This window comes from Cygnus olor, chromosome 9 (genome assembly GCF_009769625.2).
Source record: "Cygnus olor isolate bCygOlo1 chromosome 9, bCygOlo1.pri.v2, whole genome shotgun sequence".
NCBI classification, from domain to species: domain Eukaryota; kingdom Metazoa; phylum Chordata; class Aves; order Anseriformes; family Anatidae; genus Cygnus; species Cygnus olor.
The window spans coordinates 22,585,441-22,603,164 of record NC_049177.1 but is presented as its reverse complement, the minus strand read 5'-3'; the positions used below and the strand labels follow the sequence as shown (position 1 = coordinate 22,603,164).

The 17,724-nt window shown below is 43.2% G+C and overlaps 1 protein-coding gene and 1 long non-coding RNA gene across 3 annotated transcripts in view; one reads left to right on the top strand and one right to left on the bottom strand.

Annotated features, from left to right (window-relative positions):
• Nucleotides 1-634: 634 nt before the first annotated feature.
• LOC121074611 lies at nucleotides 635-17,721 on the top strand. The gene is made up of 3 exons (XR_005822436.1): nucleotides 635-3,140; nucleotides 4,048-4,144; nucleotides 16,025-17,721. It is a non-coding gene; the product is annotated as an uncharacterized LOC121074611 (long non-coding RNA).
• The window catches only part of GOLIM4 (golgi integral membrane protein 4), a 32,441-nt gene continuing 28,142 nt past the window's right edge, over nucleotides 13,426-17,724 (bottom strand). For both annotated transcript variants that reach the window (XM_040566944.1, XM_040566942.1), the window contains 2 exons: nucleotides 15,651-15,731; nucleotides 13,426-15,307 (listed from right to left, as the gene is read on the bottom strand). In XM_040566944.1, coding sequence (XP_040422878.1) covers nucleotides 15,155-15,307; nucleotides 15,651-15,731 — 234 coding nt within the window. In that variant the 3' untranslated portion in view covers nucleotides 13,426-15,154. The remainder of the gene's footprint in view (nucleotides 15,308-15,650; nucleotides 15,732-17,724) is intronic.

The window sequence follows — 17,724 nt, the reverse complement described above, 5'->3', positions numbered from 1 at the left end:
AGCCCTAACAGAAAAGAAATCATCAGCTACTAATGAGCATTTCAAAGAAGACCCTTGGCTCGTGTACACATTAACCCTGTACAACACGAAACACAAGCACACTGTGTTCTTATCAGCCCAAATGACTTAAATCACCCAGAAAATGAAGACCGTGGGCCATTATCCTTCTCCAGGACTGTGCGTTGCAGCCACCAGTACCAGACACGAGCACAGTGAACAGGAGAGCAGTGGCTCACTGGTTTTCTTTACAAACATTTTCTTTTAGCTCCCTTACACTGAGCTTCAGAGGCTGAGAGCACATCAGAGGCAAACTAGAAATGATCAATGGGGCCTGCAGATTCAGCATCACAAATGTTAAATGCACATGGCTCGAGCCTGAATGTATAGACCCATATGGAGTATGTAACTTGTCAATGACGTAAAAGAAATATTCTGGTTCCCTAGAATTTAACCTGGAAGTGCTGGAGTACAGAGCAGGTATAGGGACATCACAAGTGACCCCCCCAGGTTGCTGTTTCTGCACTTCTTCCCTGGAGCAGCTGGCACATTCTTGCAGCACAGAAGGGATTGGTTTTCTCTCTTTGGTCTGCTCTGGCCTCTGTTTGTGGTATTTGTGTATCAGTGAAGCCAGACAGTGGTGCCTTCGGTACTTGCTTATTCCCTCACTTAACACAAGTGACTACCCAAGTCCTTCCCATGTTTAATTTAACAGCAAAACTTCCACTGGCTTCAAAGCTGCAGAAGCACAGCTTTCTTCTGCATGGACGAGAGGAAGGCAGGAAGCAACCAGCTCGCAAATCAGGCACCGGGTACCCAGAAAGGGCACCGTGAGGCTGTTAACCTTTGAGAAGCAGAGCACTCTCCCCTTTCCCATGAGGACCTTTCTGAAGATCAGACTATGTTCATTTGTTTTACCGTTTCCTTCCTAACTGATTAAAATCAAATACTTTCTAGTCTATGTAAGGCGGTTTTCAATCACTGCCATTTAAGTTTTGCTGTTCAATAAAGAACCTTCAGCATTTTTGATGATTTCCTGGCTATCAGCACTGAAACTAAAAATGAATGCAGTGAATATACCGACTGGTGAATATACTGAATATACTGATGTTTTGATCTATCTGGATACATGTATGAGACACAGAGGCACATTGGCAGGAAGCATGGGTGGAAATAAGCTATTAAGATGTCTCAGAGCGTTCATTTTTCATTTGTAATCTATCATCCAAGATACATTTGCTTTGGAATTGCCAGGTACCGTGCTGCATTATGTAATTGAAAGCACTGAAGATAAGGAATGAAGGCCATTGAAAACATATGCTTTGGATAAAAGCAGCTATAAAAATAAATGTAATGACCATACCAGGGACGAGACAAGCATGGATAGTAACAAATTGGGAATGACCAGAAAGTTCTTGAATGGTCAAACTACAGGAAACTGTGCAGTCAGCCTTTTTTTTTTTTCTTTTTCACACTGATCGTTTTATTTTTATTGTGTGTTAACATAATAAATTTCCCACTTCTATGCTACGTACTGTCTGTTTTCTTTCTATTAGATTGCTGGAATTACTCCTTTCAACCTGAGCACTGAGCCGGTTTAAGGATGCTCCTATTAAAAGGAACTGATGGTGAAGTCAGATGTTTCTCTGATGCAACTTCAATTTCCTGTATAAAATGTACAAAGTTCCATTCTTCTGAACACAAGGGAAGTCAGACAGGAGACTGCATCTATACTGGCGGCTCCAAGCCCTTTTAGAGTCAGTACTTTGCTCTCACCTTTCCTCAGCATTGCGTGTCTTTGAGTTTTAAGTTTTGGGGTCTTATCCTGCATCTTCTTCTGTGTTAGCTCAGTGCCACTCTTGTAGCTCCAGAGACCTTCCTTGTGTTGGGCCCATGCTTCTTTTGAGCATGAAACTCCGGGTCCGGTCACTCAGGCTGCTGCAAGCCTTTTGTTGCCTGCCAGGCCCAGCTGTTCTCCCAGTTTCTCCCAGTTCCACCCTCAGGCACACCACTGCATGTGGTATGCTTGGTATCATGAAGGCAAAGCAAAACTGTTGGTGGAGCAAAAAGTTCTGTGGATTTAAATAAATCAGTAAAATAATTTAAATTAAACAGACATCCATTCTGAATGAGCTGTTCCTATTTAATCTTTCAAAGGCAGAGTTCTTCGTGAGGACAGATGTCTAATTCAGGGCACAAGATTATAGAAGAATGAATTCAACTCGGAGGACGTTTAAAATCAACAGTGTCTACAAGACAAAGGATAAGGAGCTTAGACCTTCTGCAGTTCTTCACTCAGCTTAATGTTTTACCAGCGATTCTAACTTGGACGTATTGGCATTCTGTTTTCCTCTGCTCCTTTGCTTTGTTTATTGTCTTTGTCTAAACATCGCAATGCATACAAGCCTAAAACCACAGCTTAAGTTCAGAAGTATAGATCTATGCCCAGAGAGAAATTGGAATATAATATTAATTTAACTACAAAGGGAAGTGTTCAAAGTACTTCTTATGTCCTGTGCCGCAAAGATTAGATAAAAGTGTCCTAAGGTTTTTCCTGCGACAGTATCACACTTGGGCACTCTGAACCAAAAAGAGACTCACAATAGCAGAGTGCCTAATTATTATATTTGTCAGCTTGAACGTACCAGAATAATTCCAGGACAAATTTGTCTCCAGTTATAATTCCATTTATTCTAGTCAGGTCTATTTACTGCCCAGAGGTCTGCCAGTTACTGAAAAGGCTAGAATTAAGTCCACCCTAAACCTGCCTTTAAATTCTGTATTGTCACATCCCAGTGCCTGGATGGGTGAAGGAGCTGTGGTGCTGGAAGCAGGATAACGTTAGTACAACATTAGTATAACGTGCGTGAGCCTGGGCAGGGCTGCGCAGCAGTGGTTTGTGCCATGATGAGGAGCCAGACCAGGCCGCGGGGATTCACCGGAGGGTCGGGCGGCCAGGGACCACCTAGGGCTGGGACAGAGCCTGGTCAAGGGCTAGAAGGGTGGTGTTGGAGAGACATTTCAGCTCTACATCACTGTGTAATGCCTCGGTGGCCCAGAAGATGGATTGACATGCCTTCCTTGTGACTGTGACGCAGTGCTCAGTTACTTTCAGGTGTGCAACCACAAACATGGCTGAAAAGGTAATGTCTTCTGTGGTACTTAGCAGTAGTGAAAGTCCTGGTAAGTAATTAAAGCCCCCGATATCCCAAATATCTACACTTAGAGCAAAATATAATGGGACATAGTAACTCCGTGTGTGTGTGTTTAACATCAAGCAACTTTGAAGTAAGGGCAGCTAGAAAGGGCCGCTTGTAATGTGAGAGAAGCGTCAGGGCTCTGGGAGCATGCCGTGGTTTGGTTGGTAAATTATGTAAATGGTCATTTCTGAAATACTCCAGGCCTTTTTTAAATAACTGCAGTGGAACATATCTCGTGACAATACTGAGAGAAAAAATATCTCAGTTTCTGTTTCTAATTATAAACATCTGTGTGTAAATGAAAGCCATTTCTGCCTCTATAAGCGTATTTCCTCCATGGGCCTGATTCCTCTGAAGGGCCGGAGTCCAGTATGGCTGCTGCAAGGCCTGTCACTAAGTGAGCTGGACTCCTGATGTGCTCATATTCCAGTTGCTACTGGTCTTCCTGTTACTCCCTCTCCTCCTTCCCCTGCCTCTAAATTAAAAATATCCTTTCCTTCAGGCCTGGGGCCTGCGCAGCCATCTCCAGATATAAGGCAGCCCTTCCGGTACAGGCAGGGCTTTTGTGAGGCTCTCGGGAAGCTGAAGACAGGAGCCATGAGGCTCCCACCAAGCAGAGCTGGTAAAGGACATGCTTATAAGGCCCAGAGCAGAAGCATAGCCAGCTGACCAAGGCACCTGTAGGCTCTGCCTAACAAGGTGAAACTTGGTGACCTGAAATTCAGAGCCTCCAAAGAAAGAGTAGATGAAGGGCTGGGGTGTGGACTGGCAGGGAAGGGGGATCACAGAGGTTGAATTTGTTTTGTGCAAGTGCTTGCCTCTCAGGACTTACTGTGGTTTGCTCCCCCAGCCTCGGCCGACTTGCTGAAGCCCGTTCCCAATAGTCTGAGGACAGCTACCGACACGCAAATGGAAGCAAATAAGGAGGCAACATGGTGCTAAACAAGGTAAGCTAATTATAACACATCTTTTCATAGACCATAAAGCTTGGGTTATTAATTACTGAATGTGACATTGTTGGGGGAAAGCAGCTGGTAAACAAGTTTCTTTACAGGATATATATTGCTGAAGGTTAACACTCTCCATGCATTTATCAACCTTCCAATAGTACTGTCTGCTCTCCAACATGGGGCAGCATGCTGAAACACCCTCTTTGGCGATTTTGCTGTAAATTAAGGGTGCATTTTATGCTATGCAAGTATCGCATCTTCTATGCTGTCTGCCGTGACTCTAAATCTTTCCAAAGTAGCCTGCTGCTGTGTTCCCATTCAATCTCTGCTTCTTTTTGTTTCTAAATACAAACTGACTTTGGAGTGAGTGATTTCTGTGCTCGGGAAGCACGCTGTGGTAAAGAGGTACATTTGTGAAGCCATCTACCCGGGAAAAGTCGTGCCCCCTGGGAATAACTGATGGCAGTTCCTGTGCTGGTGATGGATGGTAACCAAATGTCTTTTTTCAAAGTGCTGTTAGGGCTGGAGTTCCCTTAGGACTGGCCTGAATTAATCCTTCTTTCCCCAGCCTTCTTGTGTAGTTTTAATTAAGTTATAATTCATCTCTTTCCTTAGAATAAATTGTTTTTCTAATTTACTTGGAGACGCATCCTTTAGTTTGAGATAGGGCTATACGGATGGTGTGCTATTTGCAGTAGAGCCAAGGTGCAATCTTTCAAAGAAAACAAATAGGGTTTCTCAGATATGCTTAGCTCTTGTTCTCTTCTAGAGATTGGTGAAGGGCAAATCTGCATATCACCAGCCCATACACGGATCCTTCCCAAAGCAGGGGGCTTTGTAACTCTCTCAGTACTAATTGTAGTTACTCACTATAGAACCTCCTTTTATTCATTTCAGTGTCTAGCTCTGTTTTAACAAAGCACACTGATTGGAAGAAAAGATAGATCTACAAAGAATTGGTGGTTCAGCTGTTAGACAGATACCTGAATGAGCACTGAAAGCTGCCACAGCAATTAATATTTTCTTGGGCGAAGTAGTATCACCTGAACTATCTAATCAGGACAACAGCAGAGAGCAGAGCAGCCACGAAACCAGGGCAAATGAGCTGCAGTGCAACTCTCAAAAGTTAAAATGAATGAGAAAAATAAAAAGTTTTTTTTTTTTTTTTTTTTTTCCCTGTGGACTGAACTACAGCCAAAAGAAACTCTGATTTCACAGAGAAACACTGATTTTTTTGACAATAACAATCAGCTGCAATTTGCCGCTCTTTCTTTCTTCCTTAAGCCATTCTGGATCCCTCAGTTGTTGACTTTGTGCTGAAAGTGTAGCCTGTTGTGTCCAGCATGCCTGAAAGAGCCTACCTGAGGCAGCTGGCAGCAGGCCTTGGGCTTAAAGTGCTTTTTCCGCTCTTTGTGGTAATTTTGGGGGTTCTGCAAATTATTCTTGAGGGCCTCCTGGTGGCTTCAAAGAATTCCATGTCATGGAGTTCTCAAAGGAATAAAATCCCTTTATTACAGCACTTCTTAGAATTAACTAGATGTTCATTTTAAGGGTGTCTAGACTCACAAGGTGCCTTTTCTGTCCTGAGATACTCAGCTCTAACAAGTACTGTACAACGGAGCACATTCAGCTCTTCAAAGCACCCCAAGTAGCTATCATGACCTGTTTCTGTTGTGCTCTGTTTAACCATTTTTTCCTGCAAAAGTACGAAGTTTCATCTTACCCCGGTCACTTACGTGTTAAATAAAGTCTTACAAATATTGCCATTCCTCAGTTTGGGTGTGGGGAGGAGCAGCCCCTGTTGCTGCATGCAGGTTTTGCACTCTTGTGTGGTCAGCCATCCCCTCTCACCAAACACCACTGCTTTTGATGCAGGTCTCACCCGTGTGTTTTGCTGGAACACTTGGTGGTGGTTGGTGCACTCTGTGCAGTGCTTGTGATGGAAAGGCTGTGTTATAAGAGAGTTTGGGTTGAACGGACATCTCTGGAGGGCCTCTGGTCCAACCTTCCCCAGAGAAAGGAAGACTTATTGTGTTGGAAAGACTTATTTTCCCAGCTGGGCAGCAAACTGACGTGACTTAAAACTGTTCCAGGTTCCCTATTGGTTATACCAATTTTATATATACCTCTGTTTTCATATAATCTCTGTATTAATGAGTACGTGAAACAAACTGCACAGAGTGCAGCACTAAGCTGTGATTTGAGAGCAGTATTTAAGCAGTAATGTCAAAGAAATGGTGTACACTAGTTTGCTTGGATATCATCTGACAAGCTGAAAGGAATTTTAGTCAATAGGTATTTATCTAATGTTCTTTCTAGATGTAATAATACCCAGTATAGGGTTTTCATCCACTCAGCTTGATTCAGTAGGAATCAAGATGTTATATACGGGGAAAAGTAGTCGTCATAGTTTGTTTTTGAGGGCTTTTTTAGTTGACCTTGTGCAGTATAATGGAAAGTTCAGGTTGCTTTGATATTGTACAATGTCTGAGCTAATTCAGCCATCTGTATTTCCTAATCCTTTCACAATAAAGCAAATATTTTTCCTTTATTGAGAGATAACAGAAATCCCTCTTAAAACACAAAGCAAAGCTAAACAAACAAACAAAAAATTCTTGTAAAATTAAATTGCATGAGGTAATACTGAGAAGACATTTCAAAGATGGTGAAGCCCATACAGAAAAGTAACTCCAGCCAGCAGCTGCTGTCTGCAAGAACACTTTTAAAGTATTTCCACGTTTTTCGTGCTCTTTTATTTGACCTTTAGTTCAAGGCCATCTGTGCTGAGCTACTGACTTTTCTTGGTCCCTTGAGTGGCTGCTGAAGATAGGCTTCAGTATACATAATGAAGAACAAAACCTGTTTTTAAACCTCCCCCCTTCCAGATAACGTATGATAAAACTAATTTAGCCCTTGAAGGAGCAAGTCTATTAGCCCTTTGATAGCTAATTTGATTCCTGATAATTTATTGTGCTGTATGAGCTGGGAAAACAGATTCAAATGTCTTTTGGAGGGCAATAAGAAATCATTATCAGGAAAAATCACTATGGAAGAGGAAAACAGTTGAAAGATCAGGCAGAGATAGATGGAAGTGCCTGCCTGACATGGGCTCTGCGAGGATTTGGCAGCTTGAAGGAGGGAGCCGAAGGCAAACGCGGTATCTGGGGAGAGGATAAGGCTAGGAACTTGGCTGGAAGGCAAATGCATGCTGGTTTTAGGCTGGTTTGTTGTCTTGAGGTGTCAGCAGCTCGTGCTTTGTCAGATAAAAAGGCCTCTTCTAATTTCTGTGTGAGAAGAAGTAGGTAATGTTAAAAAATGATAAAAATTCTGATTTTTTTTAGTGTTTTTTTGTTTTGTTTTGTTTTGTTTTTTTCCCCGAACCTCAGGGATTTATATAATTTATTTAAATTTATCTGTTGTTCCTGTAGACCTTTATTTCTAGTTACGGCCACAAAGTCCTAATTTGTGTAGATCCCCTGTTGGCTTTTATTGTTGTTGAATCAGGAGGATGGCACCGTGGTCCCTAACTGAACAGCCAGTGTCAAAACAAGTTATTTGTATGGTAATCCAAAAAGAGATAATTTATTGGCACATGCTAGGCGTCTGGCATACAAGGGTAGATAAATGTTCTGCCAGCAAGCTAAGGGAGCAGCAAAGCTACTCATGTTCGCAGGACATCTTGCATATTAACGTGCATTTTCCCTCAAACTCAGCCATCCTACCGGTTCGGTGAGCACAGCACAGTCACCAAAGTCCAAGTCTCTCATATATGCCTCTCTTCCTCTTGTAATGTATTTTGTAGCGCCGCAGTTGCTGCCAGTCTCATTTGATGACTGCCATGTGTTAACAATTTTCCTAACATAAAACCAGCTAGCTAATGCCCTATCTTTCTGTTTTGGTTAGGCTCTGGACTGGGACACAAATTTCAAGGCATGTGGGAGCGCTGCTCTCGTTTCAATTTGTGGCCTTGTCATAAATTTTCCGTTTGCTTTCAGGCACGCTGCCTTCCCTCTCCGTGTCTCCTTCTTTAAAGTGCAGTGACAAGATTATTAATGAAACATTTGGTTGGTTGAAGCGTAAGGTTGTCAGGCGGACATGAGGTAAACCCCACCATTGAGGCCTTCGCAGTTGGACTGAACGATGCCACGTTCCCACCTGCATCCTCCTCACATGCCAAGTGTTTTGGTGGGGTCGGCCCTCCGAGTGCTGAGGTGGCTTCTCTGCCGTCCCACGGTGTTTTTAGGGACCAGACATCGGCCCCTTGCAGGGAAGGGACGGAGCAGGACGGGCACAGAGACTGCGGCCGCGGTGGCCGAGAGGCCGGTTGTCTCCAGAGGCAAAGCTGTCAGGGCTCGCAGGTTGTTAGAGACGCATCTTCATTTATGAGCCATGAAATAAAGCTCATCTCCCCGGCAATTTGCTGCCATGCAGTCCCATCGATTTTATGGGAATTGCCCGGTGTGTCATGGCAGAATGTAATTCTGTTTTTTTTTCCTGGACGTTTCGGATTTGACAGTCTTTCATTTAATGGTTCAGTCAAAAGCCCACTGAGCATTTTATGGTATTTAGATGGGAGGCATTAGCTTAGCGTGGATATTTTAATGTACTTATATATGAATCTTTAATATATTCTTATTGATCTAATCCTTGTGTGATAGCAAAGTGCTTTCCTCCCCATTTATAGACAGAAAATTGAAACACAGATGTGAAAATAACTTCAAATGTCATGCAGGATTTAGCAGCAAACACTCAAAACCGCTTATTCCAAACCTAGCGTCCTAGCTCCTGGATCACCCATTTCCTTGGAGAAGGTTTATTTGCTGAGGTTTGTGGGTGTCAGGTTGATGGCACACACCAGGGGCTTCCTTGCCTCCGCCCCTGTGGTGTTCCCTTGGTCGGGGGGCTTAGGCCTGGCCCACGCTGAGTCTTGATTTACAGTTAGAAGAGATGCAAAGGAGCTAAATGAGGTCCTCGGGTTAAAAAGCCCTGAAGTTAGTTACTAATTTATGAGGGTAAATTGTTGGGAAGGTAATGTGAACCTGTGGAAACAACTCTTGGGGTCATTAAAAAACACACGCAGATTTATTGACTGCTCAGATGTCAGCAAGCTTCCCTTACAAGTGTGGACACCGTATCCTGTGAGGGAGTTAGAACAGGCACGGAAGGTATCTGCGATTGCTAATGCAATATTAAAGAGAAATCCTCTCTACTTAATCCTGGTATTAGGTATTGCATTACGTCGGCTGTTAGCGTGCTTGCTACCCGTTGGTAAAAGCAAGTAATGAAGCGACCTGTCAGTTCTGAGGACACTGTAAGTGGTTTGTATGGAAATGGAAAGTTGGCATTGATACGGTACAAGAGATGATGCCCATATGGGCACAAATCTTTTGAGGGATGGGGAATATTTACCGAAAGTGAGATGGATGGCCTCTCTTGCAGAGGATGAGCATACCCTGCGGTTCTGCTCCCTGAGTTGTTGAACGTGGGCCCGGTAATGCACGGTGTGGAAGGGCTTCACCTCCCCGTGAAATCAGAGGAACCGAGCAAACCAAGGCCCCCCTGGGAGGGCTGAAGCCCCGCTTTTTGTTGCTCTGTGCTGTAAGGAAGTTTGTGGGTTTCAGAGGCAGGGAGGCGTTCGGAGGGACTGAAATCTGTCACGCTACAAATTCAGCAGCTGATGCCTGGCTTGTAATGGCAGCGCACCGTGGTGCTGAGTGCCTGTACAGATGGGGTGTTAATCGGTGGCTGAGTGATCAGTAAACACAAACAGAGAGGGAGCTCAACAGAGCCCTCGGAAAGCCAAGCTGGCAGCTGGCTGGCTTCTGGACAAAACTAGCCCAAGAAAACAGCTTCAGAAGGAAAAACATCATCCTGTGCAGGCAAGTGACCGGAAAGGTTTGAAAACTAGGGCCCGACTCTGTGCTGATACTTAAAATACATCCATCCCATGCTAGATCTTAGACCATACATCTGTGATGCTTTATGTTGTATCAAAAATCCCACACCTCTAAGACACCGAAAAGGACAAGAAAACTGCTTTCAGTGTCGCATTTAAGAGTGGCAGACCAATAGTTCTTTGTGTTAGCTGGAACAAAATGACAGGAAGGTTTGTCTCGATGAGGAACGTCGCAGGCACTGAGGTCAGGCGTGAATTTAATGGCCTTTGCTGTGAGGTCAAGCCCCAAGGAGAGCACCGGACAGAGTGGCATCACCTGAGGAACGACCTGGGGAACAACTAATTACATCACAGTAAGAATCGATAGAGCAGGTCGAAGCAGGCTAGCAGCTCTGACATATTCCTTCCTCGGGCTTGCACTGAATCACCTTGGTTTGTAACAGCCACCAGGTAATCTGCACAACCTCTTGGAGTTTTCAGTTTTCAGGATAGCGGAGCTAGATGTGCCTCCTGGAAGAGCTTACGAAGCTCTACATAAAAACACCAATAAATTCCTTTGTAAGCGACTCTTCTATTATTCTGAAACTGCAGACGGATATCATGTAGTCCAGTATTCCAGTGCAAAGAAACTTCCTCTAGAACAAATCTCATTGTCTTTTCAGCAATAACATGGTTTGTGGCGTCTCCCATTTGTCACTGTGAACTGTAGCTCTTCGACAAAGACGTGTTCAATTTCAGCATTATTTTCAATGTTTCATTTAAAAACATCAAAATATTGATCCTGAGATGGGAAACATCTCAGCCTATTTAGTCATCACACCAGGTCCCCTGATTTCACAAGCGAATCGATTGGATAACGTGGCCATCTGACATACCGGTCAGACAACTGGAACTATTTCCACGTCTTCTGGAGCATTTGGAAGCCCAAAGAGTGTAAAGGAGTCAGTTGTTTCTGCGGTGCCATGTAACATTATTGCTCCTCAGTGAAAGATTTGGACATTCAGAGAGGTGTAGCGCAGATCCCAGGAGATCCTTCCCAAGTGCCCCACATCCCAGCGGCACCCCGGCATCGCTCTGGTGCAGGGCTGAGCTTGTAAAAGCTGATGAAGCAGCCCTGGTGTCCAGGACTTGCCATGAGGTTGCTCGTAAGCTTTCCACGGTGTGGCTGCTGCAGTAGCCATTTGCATATGTTCATTTCTCACACATCTTGGTCGGTCCCGCAGAGAAATAGAAAATTCCTTTAATCTTTCTTTAATGGCAGTTTTCTGGCACGGGCCCTGTTAGCTGTGACTTGAATAGAGCAGTTTTCGTTGGCACCACTGCTGCTTTTAGGAGCTGATGCTGGAGGTGCACTGAGGTGTCTCTGGCACTCGTCCACCTCGATTTGCGCTCTGCACCAACTTTTCAGCAAACACTCTGAGCGCTTGTGTGTCTCCCCAGAAACTGAGTTTACTCTTTGACACTGCAGCATAAAACTGTTAGTAAAGCTAAATCTGCGTGGGGTTTGTCTGGGGGGTGAGGAGCCTTTAGCAGCATAAACAGTCTCTGGGGCCTTTGCGCTTCTGGCCTGTCACAAGAAATGACTGCAACATGCGAGCAGGGCTGCTCCATCTCTCCTGCAGACGAGCAGGGCCTGGGCTGTTCACAGCAGTTACTGGGGTAGGACAGTGCCTTGCAGCTCCTGCCAGGAACGATCGAGCTCGTCTGTCCCGCAGGTCAGGGACAAACCGCAGGTCTTGCCACCCACTTTGACACCAGTGCAATAAGGCACCTCAGACAGATTGTGCATTAATTTCATAATCCCATTTTTACATGACTGCGGCTATTTGATTTTGATAACGGCTAACAGTATCATTTGTTCATTAAGGATGCTGCCTTTTCCAAAACGCCATCTATGACATTTTGTTCCCTTGGCGTAAGGCAGTGTATAAAATTCCCCGTGAAGTTTAACCTTTCATTAAAGCTGACCGTCTTTATCTCCTTCAGTACATGGCTGCGTTCTTAATTGCATCTTGCAGACAAATGTGAAATGGTCAGCACTGACATGAATGTGAGCTCTTTCAGGAGTGTAACTGTGCTAACTTATTCATATTTGTAAGCCAAAATCCCTGATAGGAAGGGGGACGCTTCCATCAGACATTTCACACATTCATGGTAAAAACCAGCAGCCTTTGGAGGGACACCGATACAAACACAGACCCTCTGCGTTGTTTGTCCTCTGATGCAGGAGCTCCCCTAATCCTGCCCCTGTGCCAGCGTTTGTTTTTGAACTGTATTGAATGATGTTTTGAGTCATGCCAGCCTCCGAGGCAGCCGGCAGCGGAGGTTGGCCGGGGAGCCCTGGGGAAGCCCCAGCAGTCATCGCTGGAGCGGTAGCTGGGGCGTGTTACGGAGCCTGCACGCTGCTATTGTCAGCCAAGACTTAAATCTCACTCAGAGTTGATCTTCAGTCTAGTAACCCTTCTCTGAAGTGAGCAGGCCCTCGATAAAGAACAGAAGAGGCTTTCATTAAGACTTTCTTGGCTGAACTTGTTAGGCTTGCTGAAGTAAACATTGCAGCTGCTGCGAACACTGGCTCACACAAGACATAATAGGATCCCTTATTCTGTAGCTTCTGATTCTGGGCAGTTTTGTTGTCGTTCTGGACTTTTGCTGGAGTCACAGGTTATCCAAGTGAAGCCCCACTGCCTGACAGCAAACAAAAGGGTATCATCGTAGCTGCACAGTAAGCATGCTCTGTGCCCAAGGGCCTTGGCAGCAGTATGGCCCATAATCCAGCAAAACGTGCAAGCACCCGTGTAACCTCATCCGAGAATTGCTCCAGCAATTGCTTTCTTGACTTCGGAGGAACAAGCAGCAGCTTATTTTGGCACGGCGATGCTACAGTGGTAGAGACAGCGTAGATCATTTGCATCTGCAGATGATTTTGGCTTTTTCCACTTCTGTAGAAGAGGAAGAGACAGAAGACAGACAGTCTCCATTCTCAGCATCTCCACCAGCACTGAAGCTGCCATATACGTTCCGTAACAGGCAATGCTGTGTCATTAAAGTAAATGAAGCACACCTCTAGGTGTGAGAGGTACTGTGAAAACAGAGCCCTTTGTATTCTGAGGTGCAGCTTAGTTCAGTATTTGTACCTGTACCTTCAGAGTTCCAGTCCTGGCCCTCTGCCATGGGGCAACACAAGAGCTGCAAGAGGAGGAAAGACTCAGCTAAAGCTGCCACTATTGTTAGCGTTGGCCTTAGCACAGCTCCACTTCACTGCAAATGCCACCATGGCTGCTCCTTCCCTTCCCCTCTCTGCCAGTCTCTACTGTACTCTATCTTAAAATATAGTATGAACACAGCATTTGGCAAAATAAAGCAGTCACGCTTGTGAAAGTTCAGTGACTATATTCTAGTTTATTGACTGCAGTCAAGTTTTATTATGCCTCAAATAATTAAATACTGCAACAGTGACATTAAAAATACAGGCCAATTTACCAAAATAATTGTATTCTGCAGATTATGTACATATTATACATTTTACAGTATCATGTAAACTTTTTTTTTTTTATACATAAGGTAACTCTGATTTATGGTAACTAAAACCCAAAATACTTGCTGACGAAAATATTCCTATGAAACATAAGCATTGTGTCTAGGATACTCAGGAAAATTGCAAAAAATGGAAACCAGCTATAAAACATAATTGAGTTAGTAGAAAAATGAATTAAATTACATTCATATAAAAAGTTAAACTAAAAACATTGCTATGCATCATTATTTAAAAAGGGAAAAATCCCAAACCTTCTCCTTTTATATATTAACACACACTTTCATGGGAAGCTACTGTGGCCCCATTTCCAGCAATGGGGCATAGCCTAGGAAATCCAGATTCCCATTCTCCTTATAACATATATTAAATAACTGGGGTCTGTACCAATACAAATATTGTATATATTCATGCACTGTGATTATGTTCCTAGTAGCCTACCAAGGCACAATTTTGTGTCATTCCCCGCCCCCCTCTCCCTTACATTTAGGCATGCAGTGCTAGAGATGCTTGCTGTTCAAAAAGCTCCTGTAGGATGTCTCTAGTCTGATTTTCACACTAGAGGACACAGAAATCTTTCCAGATTAGACTTAAAAATAAATAAGTAAAAGAAGGTAAAGGCCTTCGCTCAACATCTTGCACCGATCGTGTCAACTCATTTAAAATGCCTTAACCACCTCTGCGGTCTCCAGAAAGCACGTCACTAAGGTGATGGAATTACATTTGTCCAGTCAAATTTATAATATATTAACTAGGATGACAAAATTGTTCCTTCTGGAGATTTTCATTCGTGTGACAGCTGTAGTGTTTTGATTTGGCATAACGGATCGTCAAGTCTAAATAGATTTCTAGCTCACATCTCAGCCGAGCACCATTTACGTTATCTGCTATGTAGTGCATGTAATTGAAGTACCTAGGTATGCTCATTAAAATAAATGCATAATTTAACTGTATATAAACAGCTGCCAAAATGAGCAGCTGTTAACCTGGCTGTATTCTGAAGGCTTGTAAAACTTGCATATTTTATAACCGCCCTGCATCTGTAAGAGGCTTGGTCCTGCAAATAGCTGGGCATGTGCTTATCTTGGAGGATTTGAAGAATCTCATGAGATTACAATGAATGAAACTGCCCGCAGGCCTCTAGGAGCACTGCAGGTTGTGCCTTGGACAAGTAGTGTGGCCAGCCATCAGTCCCCTAAGTAGTGTCAAGGAAGATGAAACTTGACTAATACAGACTGGGTTTACGCACTAGATAGATTCCCTCAGACGTTGAACATATCTGAAATTAGACCAAACACCTGTCAGACTTGGATAAGGTGAAAATGTGTTACAAAATGGCCTCTTAAAACATGCCCAGAATTATAGAAAATGAAACCTATATGATGTCTGTTTATGTACATCTTTAATAGAAAAGAAATCCTAATCTAGAGTATCAAAATACTGTATTCATATAAACATATGAGAGCATCTAAATAGAAAAGTAAAAAGTGTAAAACACAAACTTCTTTGGGGAATTAAATATCCTAAAAAAGTTTTTCTTAAAATCAGGAATGTATGTGCTGCAAAAGATCGAGGACTACATCTCCCCTCGTCTACGTGTTTTTGCTGCAGCAGCTCCACGTTCCTCCTCCTCCTCCTCTTCGTAATTTTCTTCATGGACTTCTTTCTGGTTGTTCTCTTCTGGCATTTCTTGCTCTTGATCTGCTCCCCCATTATTCTTTTCATCTGCCTGATTAAGAAAAAAAAAGTAAGAGATTCCATGGAAGTGACAGTTTTATTATAGTTTATTCTTGGGCCATGAGATGAAGTTAACGAACACAAAAAATGACTCAGAGTTGTTAGAGCCAATGACCAAACACAGGAAAAACTTTTCAGAGGTCTTCAAGCAGCAAAAATGTACGTGGGGGTGGAAGGATGAGCAAAAGGAAGTTCAGACAGTGTGAAATGTTAAGGTTTATAATCTAAAGAAAGCCACTACAATTATTGTGCAGTGTCGCTGTGACATGATCACAGCTGTGTTAAGTGTTTAATCCTGTCATGTCACCGAGTTTATGGGTTTACACAGTACTCACATTTTCATCATTTTCACCATATGGCTCTTCAGCATTGCGTTCCAGTTCTCGTTTCTTCTCTTCAGTCAAATCTTCCTGAATCTGCAAAGCATGGAGATGTTCTGTACATTTTAATTTCCTTCAAATAAGCAACCTGAGGCGTAAGGGTGCACATTTTCACAGCTAAACTTTTGCAGAATGAAGACTTAAAAAGAGGAAAGGGCATGGAGAGGTTAAAGGAAAAAAGGAACAAATCAGAAAACTCAATTCCTCTGAAAGTGTATTTAATTTTAACTGCAGTTTTTACAGACCCTCTTATCATCAGCTAATTTATTTTAAATTGCTTTTCCACATTTAACTTGACGCATACAGTATTTTCTCCTTGTCTTTTACAGTGAGAGTATCATGACAACACAGAGTCACTACCAACATTCCATCCCGCTGTGGACTCCTATAAATATATCAGCTCTGATAGGTGATGTACGTATTTAATGCTAACGTTGTCCATGTTTTCCTAGTGGTTGAGTGATCCCTCTGCTAACTGCTCTTGGAAAACCACAGAAGAGCAAGTGGGGACTGGTAGGGAAGGATAATCTCTTCCGTCCTTTCTTTTATGTCAGCACTTTCCCTCATTTCCATGTCCCTTTATGTTTATTTATGTTTAGGTGCAAATTAGAAGGAAGTAAACTTGATTTTCTGTTGGAATATTGTGAGCTTTTGTGCACATCTGCTCTAAATGGTGTCCTACAAGTTGGGGAAGATGCTTCCCTAAAGCCTTTCAGCTTCCCCCGTGGAAAACAGCCATTTCACCCGGCTGGGAAATATTCACCACTCACTGCTGCCACCTACCCCTGCCACAACAGCAGGAATACAACTGCTGCTTCTGACTGGGCTCCCTTCCTGTAGCAGATAGCAGCAGCAGCCAAATACTTTCTCTCTCCCTCCTCGTATCAACCTTCACCAGTAGCAGGACAGTTTATTTATCAGTTTCTTCCATCAGGAGGGGAAAGCTGCTTGTGAACATGCTGTCTGAGGTTAGGCATTACTGCCATAAGATAAGCAACCATCAAACCTGGATCACTGAAGAATTTATTGGAAAGATCTGAATAATCTTTCCAGTGTGCAGTATTTTAGTCACCACACTAAAGAAACTGTTCCTAATTATAGCATCTTACCTCACTCTTGATTACCCATTCAATCGCTGCTCACTCTTAATACTTCCAGTAAGCACGCTGGTTCTAGTCCTTCATGAAACATGCATCAAATTATTTCCTGTAAGCCAAGGTAATTGCCAAAGGCCAACTATTCCCAGTTCCTGATGACCTAATTTGATTTAAGTAACCATATTTTGGACTGGTGAATTCTAATTGCATTCCAGCTAATCTAGACAAAGTATTCCCCACAACTGAATAACGAATAGCCTTTTCTATTGCTTTTTGGAAATCATTAAGTATGAAGTAGAAAACAGCAATTGATTAGGTACGTATTGAAGAAATGCAGAGCAGAATATATGCTGCTGCATGCATAATGAGCATGCCATTCAACACACGAAGGAAAAGTCCCTTCTTCCTCCAGTTCAAAGCAATGTGCTAACAGCTTCCTGCTTGACTCCATGAACAGTAGGGGCTTACATAACTTGGACTGCTTAGGAAGAGCACAGATAAATCAAAGTCAGTCCTGAAGAGTAAATAGCTGGCCAAGAAAGCAGCTGGCCAAGAACAGCGGCGTGTGATTAAGGGTGCAAAGTTCACGAGGTTTTCAGTGACCTCCGAAGGGCTTGAGGTTTGCAGGAATTTTTCCTTGCATTGTGAATGGCTTAATCTTTTCAATTATTGCACGATTAATGCCATGTTGTACGGAAGGCTAATAGATTACAACACTAATAGATTACAACAGGTAAGCATGAATAACACTAAATGTGTTCATTAGTGGAGAGCAGGGTAATGGCAAAGACTCCCTAAGTTTCACAAAGTCAGAAACTACCATTGGCAAAGTGATTTGGGTTCATTTTGCAGTTAGAAACGATACCAACATTGAAAGTTAACGAGCATTTGCTATGCTACGTGAGTCCACATGCGCCTTACATCTGTTTTCT